We start from the raw sequence: 22,547 nt of genomic DNA, 5'->3' as shown, positions 1-22,547 counted from the left end.
TGTGCGAGAAAAATAATTGTATGATCTTGTCATACTATAAAGACAACATGTTTTCTACACACTACATTACATTTATGTTAGATGTATAAACCCTTTAAAAAACATTTGGTTTTTACTCAATTACATTTTTATTTTTATTTTTAACTTTAAAATGTCCATATTTTATTTTTATTTATTATGCTCGTTTTTTATTTCTATTTCCTACCGTTTAAAACTAGGACTTGCCAATAGGATAAAATAATTTGTTAATCTGATCAGTTATTTGAATAAATTTTCAACCAGCCTTTAGACAGCAAAATGTAAAAAAGGGGGGAAACATAAAACGTGTTAAATTGTTAATTTAATCTAATTGTAATTTAATAAATTAATATATTATAAATGAATAATGCATTAGATAAATAGCTAATATTACATTTATTTTGACTATCCAAAAAAATAAATTTCTGTGGATCCCTCGCAGACTTCAGTTTGAAAACCCCTGCAGCAACCAATGGTACAGCAAACTGCCAACCTCCAGCGATTTCACAGTTTGCCACTTATTTCACACATATGATTGAATTTAAAGTTAGCAACACAACTACAATCTCTTGCGGCACCTTCCCAACCTTCACAGTCATGATTCACATTCTCCATTCAGGAGTGCCATAAAGATGCTGTGGGCACTTCAGTGCTGGTGGCTTCACATAATTTACTGTCATTCCATCAATACTTTTTAGTCACAGTCTCGTTTTTTTATTCCTGGATTATATATCCCCCAGGTTCTGGAAGTTCAAAGGCTTTTTCCATCTTTAAAAGATGTGTCCTTGATACTGCGTGAATGCAAACTCCTCCGAGAGTTGTATTACTTAAGCTGCTGGTTTCTTTTTCCCTTAAGTCAAATTAGCCAGCATTTGCTGGACATCGACTCTTTAATGTTTGCATTAGGAAGAGCTCATCCTTTACAATTCACAAATGGACAAGAAGGCCTCATGGCTGTAGATGGTTTAGAGTTTTAAAAACAAGATAGAAAGACAGAATGTCCTTCCATGTGGCAAGAGCAGACAATCTGTTTCAAACAGCAATGCAAAAATGAGACTGTAATCTGCTCTAATCCTGCCATGTTTTCAGCATCACAAAGTGTCTAAGCCAAACAAAACATATTTTTTTGTAGTAGTAGTAATGTTCTGCCAGTTAGGATTTTTTTTTTGTGAGCGCTAAAAACATGGCTTTGAATGTCTCTATCTGATGAGTATGAACTGTGTTCCGGTTCTCAGGCACTGCTCTGTGATAAGAAGTGGCTTTTTGGCAATTGGGAGTATTTTTAGAGATGTGCTTTGAAGACTTACAATGTCAAACACGAGGGTAGTCTGCTACACTTTAATGAGTTGTTTTGTGCATTTCCTCGAGTGGTGACAAACCTTGGCTCTCATTTCTAGCACCTGTTGTTAGAAAATGTTGGGGTTCAAAAGTTCAGTTGAAAAGATGGTATCCAAAATGGGATTTAAACTGTTAAAAATTACAGATTCTGCAGTATTTCTAGGTCACTAACCTAAATTTGTGACGTCGACATCGTTGTACAGACAGTCACGTGTTCTCAAGATGCTCATCGAATCATCTCAAATCATGCTGGAGATCATAAACATCAAGCTTAACTAATGGAGTTCATACAGCTTAAGTGCTGCTGTCTTTAAAGCAGAAGAAAGATAAACCAAATACTAAGACGTTCTGAAATTCTCGAATTGTTATACTGATAATGTCACTTGTAATGGACAAAAAAAAAAATTCTACTAAGCTAAACTGAACATTATATACTTAATACTGAATGTTTTGAAATGAGTCATTGAGAGTTGATAATAAGTTTCTCTCTTTCTACACAGCTCTGGGTTCATCCTTCTCTCCCACCTCCATGAGTGCCTACAGTCTGAGCTCACTCAACATGAACACGTTGCCACGCACCATGTATCCCACAAGTCCCCGCGGCACCATGATGAGACGCAAACTGAAGAAGAAAGACTACAAGAGCTCAAGTACGTTTGATGCACTCACGTTGAATTTTTCAACTAAACTATTTTTATTGATCAAGAGACAAAACATTTCGTACAATTCAAAACGAGGCCTCATTCTTAAAGGGATCTTTAATTTTTAAGGGTAAACTAACCCTTTAAACTTCAAACAGAATCGAGGGTACACTATACAAACAAATTGAGCTGATTCAATCCTTACCTCCAGTGAGCTGTTATTTGCTGCAACCAGATCACCGGAGAGCCGAATCAATCTGAGAATGAATTATTTGGTTTTATGAGTCCGGTTCTACAATTTATTCAAAAAGAAGTCTGACCCAAAGCAACTTTTTTCCAGTGAATCGCAACTTAAATTTGATAATTAGATGTGGAGAGTATAAAAACAAACATAAAACAACAGATTTGTCAGTGGTCCTTGCTCAGTTCCACTTTGATTCATTCTTTAAACCCTTTTGTTTTTTATCAGAATGGCTGAAGTAAACAGAAAAAGGCTTGGTTATTGATTTTCTGTGAAACTTCTGTAATGTATCAGCACCTCCACGCAGGCTCTGGCCAGGGACTTGTCTTGACTTTGATATTAGGTTTCGAATTTGTATAGCTGCCTATGCCATTCTTTGTGCGAAACATAAGTCAGGAGGTTGAATATACCACCTACAGTAACTCAGAAATGAACCTTTATAACTGCCTCATTATGCTAAGCGCATGCAAGTGTGCGAAAAGAGAAGCTTGGTCAAGCCACTGAAAGTTACGAAAGCAATAAAACTCCAACATAAACGCAATGAGGTCGCTCGGTATTAAAGAAGAGCCATACGTCTATTATTCTTCCTGTCTCCGCTATGATAGTCTGTCTTTATCTGTACATTCAGACGAGCTGCACATGCTTCCCATCCTTCCCTTTCAAGACTGGGCTCTGAATCTGAATAAGATCAGCGAGTGTGATCGAACGTACCTGAAGTGAATACAATCAGCATTCTCTTCCCATATCTGAAGCCGCCAAGTGAAAGAGGGAAATTACACCTCTGGCTACCTAGTAATTAGATCCTGAAAGATATTTCATATCCTTCAACCGAGCAGCGTCGCCGCCTCTGCCGCGGGTAATTGCCCGACCACGCTTTCATACCATGTGGTGTGTTATCTGCGGGCTTTGTCAACAAGACCAATAAACAAACGCTGGGACTGAAAAATGGTTAATCAGCTGCCCATGACACTGACCTCGTTCGTGGTACTTGTTTGCGAGTTTCTGTTTTTCGTGGCATTGCTTGGTTATTAACTGTAGAGAACGTAAATGTGAAAGTGAAGATTGAGATGCAGGATGAGGTCATGCTGCTGACATCATCAGTTTTCAGATTCAGTCCAATGGGAATCAGCATTTCTGCCTCTCTAGTTGCACCAAGTGTTGTTGATGTTAACTGAAATAACTAATTTTCGGTAATAGGAATAAGGCTGAAATAAAAAATGTGTTGTTTATTTTTAAGTTCAAGAGCTAAAAAAAACTTAAGCTATATACAAATGAAAAAATCAAATAACAACATGACTAAAACATAAATTAAAAATTAAAATGGAATTGCAATAATAATGATTGTTACCAGGCAGATTTCCAAATCACTCTTAAAGGCATAGTTAACCCAAAAAGTTCTTCAATATATCTTCTTTTGTGTTCAGCAAAGGAAAGAATTTCACACAGGTATATACTGTAACAACTTGAGGGTTTCCATTTTTTGGGCAAATTATGACATTAATGTGCCTTTCATTTCAAGTAGGTGTGCTTTGGAAACCTGTTTGGAAACAATTATACCATTCTTCCATGGTTTGGTCAAACAGGTTGTCCCGCTCTGAAATCATGCCACCGGCTGTGCTAGAAGTTGACATTTCACTTTGCCCAAACAACAGCATGGTTTGATAGCGCCACAGATGCACTGAAGTCCCCCTACAAATGGCTTGCTTAGACGTCTCATTAAACTGGGATATGAGATGGTATTTCAAAATGGCAAAAAACTTCTCCCTGTTTTAATCTGACTTTGAAGTGTTTAATTTACTGAGCTGCACTTGTTCTGAACATCACTTGTAATAGTGTTTCCTAATGCACTGCCTGCCGCTTGTGTTTGGCTAATATACCTGCCGCACAGAAACAGAGCATCTCCTCTATTACTCAAATTTATTTTCAGTTTTACTGCCATGAGCATGTGCATGGCTCCTCATAGACTCTGTTTGTTTAGAAAAATGATTCCATAATGGGTCTGTAATAGTTCTATTGAGTCTTTGCTCAGCTTTTATTTTACTGAGGAACATGAAAAATGCTTAATCAGAGGAGCACACCAGAGTATATTATATCATAATGGAAAATATTCATAGATAAAAAGGAACACGCAGGATAATGCACAGTTGCTTCTTGGTTTAAAAACCTCTAGTCCAGTCTAAGCTGGTGTGCTGGTCTTAGTTTTTTTTTTTTTTTCACATTTTAGAAGAGCATTTTTCAGATGGTCAGGTTGGGAAACCAGCTGTTCACCCAACTATACACCAGCTTGGCCAGACTGGTAGGCCGGCTTAATGAAATAACCAGGTTTAAGTATTACAAGTACCACCCCAGCGTTTTTTCTATTTTAGCTAAAATTATGGCCCCCAGAATATTTTGTTGTATGAATATATGAACATGCAATAAATCAAAAGAAGAGAGCATCTGCTTTTAAACAAAAACCCGTTTTGTTCTTGCTTCATGCATTGTTTTTTTTTTTTTTTTTTTCAACACTTGAATGTGGGTAAGTTTCATAAAAAAGCTAAATATTGAGCAAAAAGCTGAGGAAATCCCGTTTTTGTCAAAGACTACATCCAGATCAGATTCAGAACAATGATCAAAACCATAGATAGAGTGGGTCGAGTCAATCAACATCCCTAATGCTTACACAGTCCTATACCTCGTCCTGGGTCGACATTTCATTCAGTAACATTAGGCAGTTTTGATTTATATGCTGTTTAATGTTGATGATTGCATTATTTTACATATGCATATGATTACATATCATATTGCTTGTTTCTGCATCTTCTTCGCATGTGTTTTGATCAGGAGATTCAGTACTCTTTCAGAACATGCGTAATAGCGCCCCCTATGTGAAAACACAGAAAGCTGGAAAATTCCGTCAATAGCAGGGAAGCGTTGTCTCATAAATGACGGAAATTTCCTTCAATGGCGGGGAAAGAGTTAAAAAATTTATAAAAATGACATCACAAAATTACTAAAACTGGAAAATAAAAAAAATAACTCAATCAAAAATATGAATAAATACTACTTGCTGAAATGCTTGAATTTGCATCAAATATAGATTGATAATTGCCCAAGAAACGCTAATGAACTTTAGCAGCTTGTCAGCAATCACCTTGTTTCAACCCACTGCTGTGAAGCTCAAAGGGCAGCAAACTGTTCATTGCCTCACTGGCCCAAATTGAAAGCTTAATTAAAGCTTGATTAACTTCATTGATGCTCCGAATGAGCCCTATTTGCATAGCACCATGATTTCACTGTCCGTAGAGCTCTACACAGGCAGTCATTTCAAGAAGCCCAATTGCCCAAGATATGTTCTGACAGCCTATAGCGCAAAGGCAAATGAGTGAGGACGGGTCCACTGCATGTAGTGCCGCTGACTCAGCATTTCCAGCCTTTGCATGAGTGACGTCTTCTAGCATACAAAGTAGCATTGGTTTGTTAAAAGTCCCTCCTGAGGCCTTTACTGTCACTGGCTCACAGGGACAGAATAAAGCTCACAGACACTTCTGAAAGGGAGAGAGTGGAGCGATGGAGGGAGATACATGCTGCAAAGTCACCCATCAGACAGCAATGACACGTCTCTGGATGTGATGCCAACCCATCTCCTCACACCGAGCGAGAACACAGAAGGCAGTGCCATTTTCAAGTGCGCTTTATACAGGCACAATTTAGTGTCCTGTTACTTTTTGTAAAGCATTATAGGGACAAATCCCATGTATTTTGTTTGTTTTTTTAAGAATTTGTTGTGGAAAGTGTCTACTGCAAGATCAGACGCAGTCAATGAAGCAGTGAATGTGAGGTGAAACTATCTGTCTTGTCCACACGCACCATATCTCCTCTTCTCCTGCTGAGGTAACTGTAAAAAGCTTTCATTGATGTCTTTTTCTAAATCTTGTTTACCCCTGTTGGAGATGGTGTCAAGCTAATTTTAACGTTCCCCTCTGTGTTTCTGTGGTCCGGAACCAACCAGTCTGCGTTTAATGTACTGTGACCGAACTAGCACCGTGTCTTCTCACCAGGAGAATATTAGCATAATTTAATTGTTGTCTAATGCCTACAGTCCTCGTTTATGATTTCCATGCAGTTGTCAGTTAATATGTTCTGCTAGAGGAAAATATAATTACATTAAAGGACAGTGTTGAGGACATGAAGGCTCCTGGTATCTTCAGGCTACGGCATACACTTAACCCGTAGATACGTAACGTAGTTAACCCCCAAAAATGACATTAATTATTATTTACTCACCTTCATGTATTTTTTTAAGTTCCCTTCATATGGTTCAGCAAAAAAATAACATTATCCCAAATCGTAAAGGGGGTCAAAATGACCCTTATGCATTTCCTATTGTTATTTATATTTGATGACGCAAGTCAAGGGCCTTGGGATCGAAGGTGCGTTTTCCAATTTAAAGCCTCCAAAATCTGTTCCCTGTTGAAGGAAAGATGTTTCATGACTCATTTTAAGGATTTCAAGTTACAGCTGACTCATTGGTCTGTGGGAAGCACAAATGAAGATTTCTAGCAGGAAGGAAGAGGAAGAGGAGGAAGCGAACGAGCTAGAGAGAGTTAGTCAGCTGGCAATTCTTTAAGATGTGTAGACGATGACCCCTCAGGTGCTTGCTTGTCTGTCAGAGCTTTTGAAGTCTACCACAAATCAAAGACACCACTTAACCGAATCGCCTCGCAAAAGCAAGACTCCGAAGCGCACAAAGCCTTGTCGGGTCAATTCGCAGTCTGCGGCCCCTGAGCAATTCTCGAAAAGACCAGTCGGTATCACTTTCAGTGCTTCAGACAGAAAGAATCCCGAATGATCGTTGATCGATGTTCACCGCAGACCTGTCCCTAAAAGCGTTTCAGCATCCAAGAGGCGTCCTATCTTCATCTGCGTCACCTTAACCTCCCTCTCTCATCCCTCACTCCCAATAAAAAAGGAAAGGTCACCGCATTTAAAACAATAAAGGTGTCTGGTGCGGTAAATCTAGCCCGTGAGCAGGGCCATCAATCTCGGATAGACTCACTCTTGAAGTCACACTAGAGCGATCTGGAGAGTATAACAGGCTCTTTAAGAATGCGGCGAGCCCGGTCGATAACCTGGAGGCAGATCTCTGTATGTGTCTATGGGGAAAGAGACCTCCTGACTACCGTCTGTGCTCCCTGGTGCTTGAGATGACAGTTCAAGCTTGGTCAGTCAAGGGTGTGAAGGGCGCTCGTGTGTCAGGGCGCATTTTCGCTCGTCTCTTTGAAAGCACGCAGAGTGAAAGAAGATCTCCAAATGTTGTTGTCCATAAACATTGGCAAAATTGGTTCTTTTTGCAGCCCAGTTCGAATATGTGGCTTTGCAATTGAGATGTTTCCCATGAGACTTTATTGATATAGACAATTGTAAATGGAGCGAAGCGCAGTGTGTAAATCACATTGGTTATGCTTATGTGCCTGTCTGCTTTTCAGCAAGCTGGTTTAATGTATCTCAATCAATGCAGTGAAAACAACAGGGCATTTCTTTTTTCACAGACTTGTTTCTGTCTAATAGAAATAGACTAGATTTAAACTCATGAACAGTTTTTAGTTTATCATTATGAGCTGATATTTAATATTTATCTATGCTCATTTATCCCATTTTGTACATTTAAATTGTCTTTACTGTAATCTAGCACTAAAGTTAATTTTTAAAAACGCTAGCAAATATCAAAATGAATATCCATTTTTTATACTGCATATTATAATGGTATCCGTTTTAAGTATTTTTAATGGTCTTTAAGTTTTTTTAAATATTATTTTTATGATTTATTTTTTGTGACTAAAACTTGAACATATTAAAATAAAAGCTAATTTTAAATATTAATAAAGACTATAATCATATATAAATAATTTCAAATATAAGAGCGGTAGCACTGCTAATATTAAATTTTTATAATAACTATTATGTACAGTAGCATATTAGTTTTTGAGGTGGGATTAAAATCTCAAAATTTTGGTATAGTGACAACCCTATATTTAAGAACTGCATAATATAGTCATTTCAGACCCAGAATTGTAAGATAAGAAGTTCTAACAACCTCATCATTCATACCATCTACAGAAAGAGTTGCCTATAATCCCTGTGATCTGATTTGCGATATAATACACTAGCTCTATATCAAAGTGCCTTTTCTTATTTCAAAGCGCACCTAGCTGGCCCATAGATACTAGCCCACACATTTAATTCTTATCTGCAGTGAGGGCACAGATCCAGCTCAGTCACTGCAAAGACTCAGGGCTCACAACGTTTAATTCTGGGAAAAGCTGCTTTGAGATGCACACAGAACAGTAATTTGAAACCTTTAAAAGGATTGTTGGTCACACTTTAGATTAGGCTTCATTTCTCACTATTAACTAACTATTAACTATGACCTCAAACTCCTAATTACTGCTTATTAATAGTTAGTAAGGTAGTTCGATATTGGGTAGGATTAAGGGATGTGGAATATGGTCATGCAGAATAAGGCATTAATACAGTATGTGCTTTATAAGCAATAAACAGCCAATATCCTAGTAATATGCGTACTAATAAGCAACTAGCTAATAGTGAGAATTGGACCTTTGACTAAAGTGTTACCAGATTGTTTTAATTTACCAAACCTGTCAATATTTTTTTTATTTTTTGTCCTTACATTGATCGCCAAAGAAGTTTAGGTTCAAGCTGCTCTTTTCTATGTAGTAAAATGGGACAGCTCGTTTTGAGCTCCAATAAGATTTCCATTTTATAGGTTATTGTGAGGAACTTTTCCTGCTATTTGTGACCATGTTGTCCTATGTTTTTTCATTCCTGTAGTGTCTCTGGCTTCCAGTACCGTAGGACTGGCTGGGCAGGTGGTCCACACAGAAACAACAGAGGTGACCCTCATTAGCGACTCCATCATGGGCTTTGGGATCCAGCTCCAAGGAGGAGTCTTTGCCACAGAAACCCTGTCCTCTCCACCGCTCATCGCTTACATAGACCCCGACAGCCCGGCAGAGCGGTAAGATCACCGAACGCGACTTATATTAATCTCCAGTGCCTCATTTGACCTAGTTAAAACTCTTTTTAATATTCCAGAAACCCTTCCACAGATCGCAGCACTCGGTGCAGCTTAATTGTTTGCGTTATCAGAGAACTTTGAAACTTCCCTTTGGGAATCTTGAATATTTAATCTCGAATCTAATTTTGATTATCTGAACACATCCCAAAGCCCACAGTTATTACATCACTGTGCTGTTCTCGTAGCTTATAACTTGTCCTCCGCAGAGCCACATCTCCATCGATGATATAATGCGATGATCACACATGATATATAACTGCCTGGCCATGACGATCTGATTTCCAGTCTGCTTGGGCTGTGATTGACTACACCGTTACGTGATAGAGCAAAGCACTTAACTATAATTACCTGAGCACCAGAGCCTCAGCTGGCATCCAAATGAACTTGCGCGTCGACTGATGGGGATTTACATCCCAACTTCACTGTAATTACTGACCTAAGCAACAGAAATGACTTCTCGCTGCCAGTTGAAGTTGTAATTGCAGTGATGGACATAAACCTTCTAATGTTGGGGATTTGATAAAGATCTACCGGCGTTGGGGAACTAAAGTAGCGATGCTGTCAACTTAACATCTTTCTTCTGTGAAAACAACTCAAGTTTTTACAATAATGTAGCTTTTTCCAGTAACAAGCTATTAAACAAGCACAACAGTGCTATTTGTTGTATTTCACTGTACTGTATGTGCATCTTTTTATTTAATCAATTTACTCTTTAAAAAAAAAAAATTGCATTGTTATACAAAATACAACAATGTCTGTTACAATAATTTACTACATAAAATTATATAGTAGTTGTCAATGGATAACTATGTTATGATAGTTACTGTTTATTATTCGTATTATTTGATTTAGTATTCTATGCTGTTTAATGCTATTATCCTTTTTTTTTTTTTTTTTTTGCCAGATGAATAATAATGTATAATAATAGTTTAAAAAAGAAACTGCACCTCATATAGCTTCAAAAATGCATGTCCACGATGTCTGTTAAAGAGTTTATCATCATGCATCATGTTCTAATTATTAATGTGTGCACACATCTGATTAACATCAGATTTTACAATTCTAATCACACTGCACTGCAAATTATCAAACACTCTAAAGATTTAATCCTCCAGGTGAAAACAAACAAACACACACACACACACACACACACACACACACACACACACACACAGCCCACTCTGGATACCAGCATCTAAAATACAGCATATGATTCATGACGACTAGCTTTACTGACATTATAGCAGTGAATTCATGAACAATACTGCTTCTGTTTAGCTCAAGTCATTTTAGAAATCAAAAGAGATCGTTTTTTTTTTTTTTTTCTCAGCTATTAAAAAGTTCTTTACTCTAACCTTGAGGCAGTAGCTAAGAGGACGTTTGTATTTTTGCCTAAAATGTCACATCAACTCAATAATGTCTATTTAACGGTGCCAGCTGGCATAATATAAATGGTTGGTTGGTCTGTGCGAGACATTGCCTGGGTACCATTACCTATTTCGTCTCCCTCTGCAAGCAGTCCATTATTTAGTATTTTATGCATTCAGCACAGCTAGTCTGTTGGCCAGTGTAAGAGGAATGGTGTGCTAAATCTGCTCTCTGTGCACAGGTGCGGCATCCTGCAGATCGGTGACCGCATCCTGTCAATAAACGGCATTCCCACTGAGGACAGCACACTGGAAGAGACCAATCAGCTGCTGAGGGACTCCAGCATCACCAGCAAAGTCACGCTGGAGATTGAGTTTGACGTAGCAGGTGGGGACACAATTCATCAATTCCAAACCTGTTTGGGGAGGAAGGATCCATCTGGGCATAACCCGCGTTCATCCTAGTGTGTTCCTTTAAAGTTATGCCATTATTCTGGGAGCCAAACCATCTGCCGTCTATTTGATGTATATAAATGATTAGCGCCGCTAGACAAGTGGCCCGTGATTTAATAGCTACTGTTTCCAGACAGAAAATCCGAAATACATTCTCTCATTTTTCCATCTCGTGCTGTGCTTTGGCAGTGCTATCACAGTACGGGTCTCATCGAACGCCTGTAGTCCTTGAGACGTGCTGTAATTAGCTTGTCATCCTAGTGTTTTGTCTTGTGTAATTTGGTATGATATTTAATTCGTTTCTTAATTACGAATGAATCAGAAGTTAATCAGAAATCTTTTAACTGTGTATGTGATGACTTCAAGTGTAGTTTCAGCCTTAAGGCACTAGCATAGACCGCCTACTGTCCTTTAACAATATGCGTATAGCTCACAAAAATGAGTATGTTTCTGTTAAGCTCTAATCTGACTTTATGAAACTTCTGTCAGTAAGGGCTTAAATGCTGTTTACAAAGTTCACTAACTTTATTCTTATGTACTGCCCCGAGACTTGGGTTGAAGATCAAAACGCAAGCTTTATTGAGTGTAATCCATAATCGTAATCCATAAAAGAGGCATAAGGTGGTTTGACCTTAAAATAATGTTAATAAATAAAGAATAAAGTTTGTGAGCATTTAAGCCCTTACTGACAGAAGTTGCATAAAGTAACACACAGAAGGTGCACAGAGAAAACCACCCAGATAATGACAAAAGTCCAAGGGATAGGAAAACAGGGAAATCCAGGGAAACAGGTCAAGACCATGACACTGAAACCAGAAGTAGCGTTCAGAAATGCAGTGTTTGCAAACGACTTTGCAAAGAAAGAATGAAAACACAGGGCTTGTACTGTATATAGGCAGGGCTTAACAAGCCAATGACACACTGCTGAACCTTGATAGAATTAATGATAGAATCCTCCTAGAGTTTGGGGTCAGTAAGATTTTTTTTTTTTTTTTTGTGAAGAAATTAATACTTTGATTCTGCATGGATACATTGATCAAAAGTGACAGTAAATACATTTATAATATTGCAAAATATTTCTATTTCAAATAAATGCTCTCCTTTTGAATATTTTATTCATCAAATTATAAAATGGTTTTAAGCTGCTGAAACTGTTTGATGATAATAAGTTTGATAATATTATATTAATAAATGTTTGTCGAGCATCAAATCCGAATATTAGAATGATTTCTGAAGGATCATGAGACACTGAAGACTGGAGTAATGGCTGCTGAAAATTCAGCTTTGCCATCACAGGAATAAAGTACATTTTAGAACATATTAAAATAGAAAACCGTATCTTGAATTATTTATTTTGAATTTGATATTTCACAAAATTACTGTTTTACTGTATTTTTGGTCAAATAAATGCAGCCTTGGTGAAGGTAAGAGACTTCTTACCGAAATCTTACCTTCCCCAAACTTTTATTACAAGCCATGAACGTACCCTAATTTGCACGAACCACTCATTTACATTCTGTGACATTCAATGTAAATCTTCCTTGCAACCCAATAAAATGTCAATATTTTACCACAGAACAATCAAATCTGCTTTTGAAAGGATGTGCTGGAAGGAGAACGACTCGACTTTTTTTTCTAGTTCAGGCCAAGTGTTTTTGAAAGACTCTTGTGTTGATTTGGAAGAAATGAGTTGGCTTGAATTACTGCATGATCATTTCAAGAGCAGAGGCCTTTATGTGTAATGGAGGGTCGCTGGAGTGCAGTGCGTTTTCTTTCTTTTGATGCTTTCACACTTCTGTCATTCTTTTTGAGTCTGACTCACTGCCCAGAGGAGAAGGACATATTTTATGGAGATTTCAGTCTTCCAGACTTAGGATTCTGAGCTTCTGTCAGAAAAGATCATCTACATCGCTGCCTGAGAGAAAGACTGAATTTTTAACAGCTGTCTACAAGTCACTTTAAAGAGAGTTCACCCAAAAATGAATGTTCTGCTAGCATTTACTCTACTTTCTTTCTTGCATGTAAATCAAAGGAGATAAAAGCTACCACTATGGGGACCAATAAAAAAAAAAAAAAGCAGCTTGGACATTCCACTAAACATCTAATTTGTTTTTTTTATAATCATACAGGTTGGGAACAACATGAGGGTGACTAAATGATGACATATCATTTTCAAGTGAACTATCCCTTTTACAAGTGTTGGTTTGGTCCTTCACATTTCAGTTTCAAAATGGTCTATGAATCCAGACTTAATCAAACTTGAGAATGATTATATGGATAGACCTGCATCTAAAAATTGAGCTTTTTTTGTATTTCTGTCCTGGTCTCATCCAGAATCGGTCATCCCAAGCAGTGGAACCTTCCATGTGAAGCTACCAAAGAAGCCAGGTGTGGAGCTGGGCATCACCATCAGCTGTACGTATTCTTCTCTCAGTTCTTCTATGCGTAATAATGGTTGTCTATGCTCAAGGTGTAAGTTGTATTTATTGATCATACATGGGATAAATAATTTGAAAAACACAAGGTCAATGGGTTTGATTCCCACATCTGCATCTGCCAAATAAGAAAGTATACAGTGAGAAACTATATTGTTAAAAAAACAACGTATAATTACCCACATTCCCATTTGAAGTTTTAACTGCACTCTTATTTGCCTCTTCGGTGTTTTTCTGTGCATTATCTAGGCCACACATTTAGAAGACTTTCACTTCCTTCACTCCCTGTATCATGGAGATAAAAATATGTGACATTTAACCCTTGTTTCAGTTCCAAGGACATTGAAGAGACACAACTGGGTGACTTATTATTGGGTTACTGGGGGAAAAAAATGTAGCTGTTGCTTATTAGGGTACTGGGGAAAAAAATCCTTTCTTACTACTCAGAGGGTTTGTGCTTATTTATAATATTTTTGGGAGTTCTGCATGACAAGCACCTAATTATACAGTACCTCTCATTTATTGCAATTGTAAATTTAATTGCTAGGAACAGACTGTAGGTCACAGTGGCTGCGTCCAGAAGGCAGTTTCATTGTATTGTGTGATGTGTGTGATGTGTCTGATGTGTCTGATGTGTTTTTTTGTGTATGAAGGTCTTCCAAGGCACCATAATGTCACATCTAAAGATCTATAATGAATTCAAGTTTCTTTGGGCTTTAGGGATAACCAAGATGATATTTTGTGACAAATTCTTATTTCTCACTAGAAATGGAGAAAATTGGCTTCTTTTTTTTTTTTTACCATCAGACGTTTGTATTTTGGAAACCATTTGCTGAACACACATTGGATTGTGGGATATTATACTTTTTGAACCATCATCTCCCAAAAGCCCATTAATAGTGCTGTCTTTTAATGGAAATAAATGCCAAGCTGTTCCCTCCTTCCTCCAAAGATACTGTATTTTCTCTCCTGTTGTGTCATTCGTTTAAATCACCTGTTTTTTTGGAAAGGTGTTTATAGACGGATCTGCCTGTGAATTCAATCTGTTTTGTGCCTGCAGTCAGGGGCTCTGCAGTGCTCCGTTCGTAAACCCCACGCGCCGAACGCTCGAAGCCTTTGCCAGCTGCTTCATCAATGCCCCCCCGCGCTGTCAAGCGAGAGTGATTCATCACCTCATCCCAGCTCGGTTTTGTCACATTGACTGTTTTCCCCATCACAGCAATATGATACAAACTTCCTGTTATTAGCCAGCGTTTTTGTGAAATACATTGCTGGACCCCTATGCAACAACCTAGCAGTAATTTATTCTCTCTGCATCTGTGGAGTCGTTTACCTCCAAAGCAATTTTGCCCGTCATCCTCCATGCTTTCTAAATAAGTATTTATTACGTTGCTGGTGTACAAGTTGTGTGTAGTCCTCACATTTGTTGCTAGTTTGATGGGGCAAATTCCCCCAGGATTGGCTATGAATATATACACAGTCCAAAGATAATAGCAAACAGTTCCCAGTAAAGCTTCTTTTGTGGGTTTTTACAGCTGTCTAAACTTCCTTAATGAACCAGACAAACTATTTTACCAGTGCTAAAGTACTGCTGTAACTGCTTTTCAGATCATTAAAAAATGTTTTTTTTTTTTTAATGGTTCCCATTCCTCTGCATCTTCTCAAAATCTCCATTCAGTTAACATAATAGTTCATCCAAAAAGGAACGTTTGTTTTTAGTTGTTCACCTTTGCAAAGAAAATCTGCTCAATTATGCCTCCATTTGGCTCAGGGCCTGCAGGATGTCTGAGAAAATCAACTTTTATGGAATGAGAATGAGAGAGAGAGAGATGTAGGGTGTCCTATCCACATGTCGATTTATGTATATGGGCTTTGCGGAGCTCTCGTGGCCTTTCTGAGCAGTTTAATGGCTTTCTGCTGTGTGCCTCTGTAGGGCCTGTATTTCACAGGTACTAATAAAGCCATAGTGGGACACATTTATAGATGTCTTGTTTACTTCTCCTTAAAGATTACCGTGTCTTATTCTCCTAGTGGCATCTCATCTGCTGTGGACTGGAATATGAAATTATATACTCTGTACACTAATCTGAGTTCGTTTTAATTTGATATATACTATGTATGATTTTAAATGCGAGTCACATCCTGAATAGCAGGGGAAATTTTTTTATGAAATCCATAAAAAATAGATTTTAGTCAGATTTCATACATTTATGAAGTGGGATGGTAAACACCATATTTTACATGTTTTTTGACTGCTTAGACTGCAGATTTGATTTGATGTATGTTGACTAAAACAGCAAGGTTAATTCATAAGAAATGCTTTTGAAGCTCACCATAGTAGTTTTACTGTATAAATTGGATCAGATCAAAAGTTTACTACATGTACTGTAGTTGTCCTAGTTTGACCCTAAGCTTGTGTAAAGGTTGACATTCACCTGGCCAGACCAATATAAGCAGGCAAGGTGCAGAGACTGCGAATGGGCCACGCTATTTATCATGGTTAGGCCAAATAGCAGTGCAAGTCATAGGGGAAAACTATGACAAATCAGCGACCAATGGCAACAATGTTGCCGCCAACCAGGAAGCAGGCAGGAGATTGCTGTGCTCGTCCGTTCTGAATGTCATAATGTAGCTTGCCTGTCAAATAAGAATCATCTTGCTGCTTGATTTACTACCAATAGTGCCTGTTTATGTAAGTAGTCATTCCTCTGTTTTTTGCTCTGGATGCTTGCTATAAAATTCATCAGAGCTTCACCGAGTTGAAAGGCTGTGCTTTGATGTGCACCATCTGAAGGTGACATCACACCGCTGTAACTGTAATGCAGCATATGGTGAGGTGCCTTTAAGGCCAGCGGACATGTGCACTCTTTGAGCTGAGCAGAAAACATGATTATTTCTTTGGTCCGAGAACTCACTAACATTTGGAAATTGAATTGTCAGATAGGCTACATCTCAGCACCTGCATTGCTGACACTGACAATTTGCTCTCAGACAGCTTGTTCAAATCTAGCTCGCTCTGATTGACATCCTTAAAGCAATTTATTTCCTCTTTTAGACTGCTGGTGCTGTAGCCTGTACCATCGAGACTGAATCTTTGACCTTTCTCAGTTGAATCATCCTGAAATTAATGTTCTCTTTCAACTGACAAACCTCTTCGACTTGGGTTTGAAAGTGGAAAGCTCTAATTTCATATTAGCTGAATAAATAAAAAAAAAAAATTATAAATGCCCCCAAATTAAAAAGTGTCACCTGAGAGGGGAATCCCCACCCCACCCCACCCATTTCAATCCATCATAATACCTTGTGAAACCTCTCAAGTAATCAAGCTTTTCTGTCAATTGGAGCTTGTCTTATTGCAGGGTTGTCCCAGCAAAGAAAACCTCTGGGACTGTCTGTCCGACACAGACACGTGCTCGGCATCTCAATGCGTAGAGAAAGAACAGACCCCCATAAGGCAGCATAGGACGATCACTGACAGGCTACACAGAGCATCAGAATTGATTATGATTAAGCTGCGGCACCATCTGGGATGCATATTAGGTTGAAAAGTGAGCAGGATTAACAAAGGAGGTTTTTTTTTTTTTTCTTATTCGAAGTGAAAAAGACAACCTTCCAGTCTGCCAGTGACGCACTAAGCGAACATGAATAACCCTGAGCTCTGACTGAGAGTAAAATGCTCTGACGCGTCACTCTAGAAGTTTGATATCACACCTCCAGATGCTCCTGGCAGGCTAGGGACCATATGACATGTGATTATGCACTCACATCTGTCCCCTTAGTACACCAGAATGTGACTAGAGCTGCTAAAAAGGTCTATTTTCTATTTCATACTGACATAATGGCTCTGATCCAAATCCTAGAGAGCTGGCAGCATTTTTAGGCCCATTTATATTTTTACACATATTCTAAAATGTCTGAAATCACAAAATGGGTCAATTATTTAAGTATTTTGGACGGTGAGTGGCTTTAAAGGTAAAAACGTTGAGAATCACGGTCCTAGACTTTCCAGCTGAAAAAAAAAAAAGCATCTTAAAACAAAGCCTAAGCTTATATGCTGGGCTTGTCCGGTTTGGTCTGTTGGCTGCATGGTTTTACCCCACTAAGCCAAGCAAACCATCTTAGGCTGGTGTAAATATCATTTTTATATATGCACTATTATTTGCTGATAGACTGCCATCCACACGGCTCTGTTGAAAATATGCATCTCGATTGTCAATCAGTTGGAGTGGCGTCTTTTGCAGTGTCATCATGTCATTCTCCAAGCTGGAAAAATGCAAAATCGACAACAAAAACCATCAGTTCTGACTAGACTGGACTGACAACTACTTTGTTTATGCTACCGAAAGCAACTAGTTCTCCACCAACCAAGTCGATACAAAGCTCTTACTGTGTCATCAGATTTGCTCTCACCAATTTCAAAGACACTTTTGTCAGCAAGACAGAACCTTTAAAAGTGCTGTACTTTTAAAAATGTTAAGTTATAATCTAAGAATGACTAAGAAATAATCAGCAGTGTTGCCTACAGAAAATGAGTGATGTTGTGCTGTTAAACAAGTTTGATTGTTCTCTTCTCTCTTCACAGCTCCTTCCAGTAGGAAGCCCGGAGATTCGCTCATCATCTCTGACATAAAGAAAGGCAGCGTTGCGCACAGGTACCGCCTCACGCCATTGTCTCTTTTTAAATGTATAGAAAAATGCTAATCTCATGCAAAACAACTCATATATACAGTCTTCAGCACACTTACACCCACCAGCATGGCAAGCTTTGCTTTATTAAATAAAAAATGCATAATAGATGGATTACATTTTATATCCAAGTGCGAAATGTTTCACTCGATATAACATGCTCTAAAGCATAATGCCCATCATCAAACAGTTTGACCCAGCAAACCCAGTTTAAACGTTTTGGGAAGAAAATAAGAAAGTTCTTTTTAAACTTTCTGTTCATCACCAAATCAGCATTATAATGAATTAAGAAGGATCATGTGACACTGAAGACTGGAGTAATGATGCTGAAAATTCATTTTGGCACAAGTCAGCACTGTATTTCTGAACTCTCATCCAAATCAGCTCTTCATCCATGCCTTAAATACTGTTCTCCAACTAGACCCAAATGGCTAATATAATGACATCTGCGCACAGAATTGAGCATTGAGCGTATGCTATCTGCATCGACTTGCCAAAGCATTCTTATGAATATAAATGCTCATTTTCTCCAGGCTACAGTAGAGTGCGGCTTGGAGAATGCATTACGTAACCCTCCGTATTGACATAAATCTCAGCGGTTGCCCTGCGGAAAGGTGTAGAGTGCTGTTTGACTGCTCTGTTGTTGATTGTGAGGTCTATACGGGCCTGTTTCGCAGTAAAATCTAATCGCACTCCTCTAAAATTTGACTAGCTTAGATTTATTCTCTTTAAAATAACTTTTCACTCATAGCTCGAGATATGGTACTTTTCAAAAGTTTGGGGTTTTAATTCATTTGAAAGTGTCTTATGTTCACCAAGGCTGCATTTAATTGAAAAAATGAAAAAATAGTAAAATTGTGAAATATTACAATAAAAAAAAACAGTTTTTATTGTTAATATATGAAGTAATTTATTCCTGAATTTCCATCAGCCATTAGTAGTATTCAGTGTCACATGATCCTTCGGAAATCATTAAAATATGCAGATTTTCTGTTTAATAAACAATTTATTATTAATATTAATGTTGAAAAGTGTTGTGCTGCTCAATTTTATTGGAAACTGTAATGCTTTTTTCATGATTCTTTGATGAATAAATTTCAAAAGAACAGCTTTTATTAAAAATAGAAATGTTTTGTAACATAAATGTCTTTTACTGTCATGCTTTTAAAGCATTGTTGATATATTGAATTATTCATTTCTTTGAAAAGAAGTCTTACTGACCTCAAACTTTTGAATGGTATAGTATACTTTCTTTTCTCAAGCTCAACTTTAATTTCTAACTTTTTAAGGCTAACAAAGCTGAAAAAAGTATAAAGTCTCCATGGTGATAGTTAGGGTCGTTGGGGGATGCTGTATACCTAGTAATTAAGGCTCTTTCAGCACATATACTCTAATTTCCCCTACTTTTACATAATAGAACATATGTTTACCTGATAATTATGCGAGGAGGAGAGAGAATTGGGTTATGAATCTCTGTGTACACAGTGTAGTGGTTAAATACAGGTCTGTTCGTCTTTCTGTTGAGACGTCCATGTTAGATGGCCTTGGCTCTTGCAATCTTTCACATTTTGCTCTCCTCCATTTCAGCTCTATTAAAAGGGCCTAAAAATAAGTGAGCCATTTAATATGATGAAGTGGTGGAATAATTGTGAATTCAGGCAGGATTACATCTCAATGTCTAATCTGAATATGGAACGACACAATTATGACCAATACGATAAAAGTAAGTTTTTTGTTGTTTTTTTGGCTTCAGATCTATCTCAGCGCCTCTGGAAGCTCTTTGCTGTGTACCATGGTCAATCCACTGAATAATGGATGTGTTTTCTTGCAGAATGTGAGCTCAGACTACAACGAAATGAGTGTAAATGTCTGCATGAGGGAGAAAATAACCTTTCCTTCAAAATATTGCAAGACGAAATGGAGATTTGCTGTATGGCAGAGGAAATGTTACATTGGTTGTGCTTCTGCAAAAAGCTTGTAACGGTTTTTCCGTGTACTCCTTCACAGAACGGGCACCCTGGAGCTGGGGGATAAGCTTCTGGCAATAGACAACATCCGTCTGGACAACTGCTCCATGGAGGACGCCGTTCAAATCCTGCAGCAGTGCGAAGACCTGGTTAAACTCAAGATCCGCAAGGACGAGGACAACTCAGGTACCTCTGAGCCTCTGCAACTACACACTCCACACGGACACACATTTACACTAAAAATCCCCATGCAAGGACAGAATACATCAGCAAAGACTTCTAATGCGAACGTATTTTGGCCAGGATCAAGATAAAGAATAAGCTATTAGGACCTGACTGATTAACCTATTCTAATGTAATATGGTTTCAACCAGATACGGCAAGGACAGAAAAAGGACAAGATAAGAGAAAACATGGCAGCATTATTAGCCATGAATCCCTTACGTACAAAATACAGATATGTATCATATATGTTCATAAATGACCATATAATTCAATATATTAATATTAGTTATACATTCGCGATTAATCTCATTTAACATGAAAAGTTGTTTATATAATATTTTTGTGTGTACATATATGTACACACACACACACACACACACACACACACACACACACACACACACATATATATACACTCACCTAAAGGATTATTAGGAACACCTGCTCAATTTCTCATTAATGCAATTATCTAATCAACCAAACACATGGCAGTTGCTTCAATGCATTTAGGGGTGTGGTCCTGGTCAAGACAATCTCCTGAACTCCAAACTGAATGTCAGAATGGGAAAGAAAGGTGATTTAAGCAATTTTGAGCGTGGCATGGTTGTTGGTGCCAGACGGGCCGGTCTGAGTATTTCACAATCTGCTTAGTTACTGGGATTTTCACGCACAACCATTTCTAGGGTTTACAAAGAATGGTGTGAAAAGGGAAAAACATCCAGTATGCGGCAGTCCTGTGGGCGAAAATGCCTTGTTGATGCTAGAGGTCAGAGGAGAATGGGCCGACTGATTCAAGTTGATAGAAGAGCAACTTTGACTGAAATAACCACTCGTTACAACCGAGGTATGCAGCAAAGCATTTGTGAAGCCACAACACGCACAACCTTGAGGTGGATGGGCTACAACAGCTGAAGACCCCACTGGGTACCACTCATCTCTACTACAAATAGGAAAAAGAGGCTACAATTTGCACGAGCTCACCAAAATTGGACAGTTGAAGACTGGAAAAATGTTGCCTGGTCTGATGAGTCTCGATTTCTGTTGAGACATTCAGATGGTAGAGTCAGAATTTGGCGTAAACATAATGAGAACATGGATCCATCATGCCTTGTTACCACTGTGCAGGCTGGTGGTGGTGGTGTAATGGTGTGGGGGATGTTTTCTTGGCACACTTTAGGCCCCTTAGTGCCAATTGGGCATTGTTTAAATGCCACGGCCTACCTGAGCATTGTATCTGACCATGTCCATCCCTTTATGACCACCATGTACCCATCCTCTGATGGCTACTTCCAGCAGGATAATGCACCATGTCACAAAGCTCGAATCATTTCAAATTGGTTTCTTGAACATGACAATGAGTTCACTGTACTAAAATGGCCCCCACAGTCACCAGATCTCGAACCCAATAGAGCATCTTTGGGATGTGGTGGAATGGGAGCTTCGTGCCCTGGATGTGCATCCCACAAATCTCCATCAACTGCAAGATGCTATCCTATCAATATGGGCCAACATTTCTAAAGAATGCTTTCAGCACCTTGTTGAATCAATGCCACGTAGAATTAAGGCAGTTCTGAAGGCGAAAGGGGGTCAAACACAGTATTAGTATGGTGTTCCTAATAATCCTTTAGGTGAGTGTATGAACATTAAGGCTTTTTTCGTTTTAAGAAAAAATGCCAGCATGGATTTCATTTACATTTTTGATTGATTAACTTGAATTGTTGAATCAAATTAATGAATTTATTAATTGAAAAGGACCACTTCAAATGAATCACAGAAAATGAATCGATCTTACCAACTGCATTTTTTTTTTTTTTGCTGAAGTTTAAATCAGAGATGTCTTTTCAATGTGATGTTTGCAAATCACAAGACAAGGATAGATCGGGAAATTAGTATAATGACACGCTCTTTAGAGAACTTAATGGAGAGTAAAATCGTGATATGCACAGTGTTTCTTAAAGGTTAGGGTTTTACACATAAATAAATGAATAGTACTTTAGAAAGATTACTGACAGTCAAAAAATTGACTTTGAACATAAAAGTTTAATTTTACAAGGAGCCAAGATATCGAGATCAGATGGCCTGCTAATGCTACTCATTT

At 38.2% G+C, this 22,547-nt stretch overlaps 1 protein-coding gene across 21 annotated transcripts in view; it reads left to right on the top strand.

Annotated features, from left to right (window-relative positions):
• Positions 1-22,547, top strand: part of grip1 (glutamate receptor interacting protein 1) — a 238,433-nt gene that overhangs the window by 197,751 nt on the left and 18,135 nt on the right. For all 21 annotated transcript variants that reach the window (XM_084407838.1, XM_084407854.1, XM_084407843.1 and 18 more), the window contains 6 exons: positions 1,857-2,006; positions 9,070-9,256; positions 10,926-11,071; positions 13,471-13,551; positions 18,154-18,223; positions 20,265-20,410. In XM_084407838.1, coding sequence (XP_084263964.1) covers positions 1,857-2,006; positions 9,070-9,256; positions 10,926-11,071; positions 13,471-13,551; positions 18,154-18,223; positions 20,265-20,410 — 780 coding nt within the window. The remainder of the gene's footprint in view (positions 1-1,856; positions 2,007-9,069; positions 9,257-10,925; positions 11,072-13,470; positions 13,552-18,153; positions 18,224-20,264; positions 20,411-22,547) is intronic.

The sequence above is a fragment of the Rutilus rutilus genome (assembly GCF_951802725.1).
Source record: "Rutilus rutilus genome assembly, chromosome: 4".
NCBI classification, from domain to species: domain Eukaryota; kingdom Metazoa; phylum Chordata; class Actinopteri; order Cypriniformes; family Leuciscidae; genus Rutilus; species Rutilus rutilus.
Note: the sequence above shows the minus strand (reverse complement) of the source record. Positions and strands in the feature narration are given on the sequence as shown.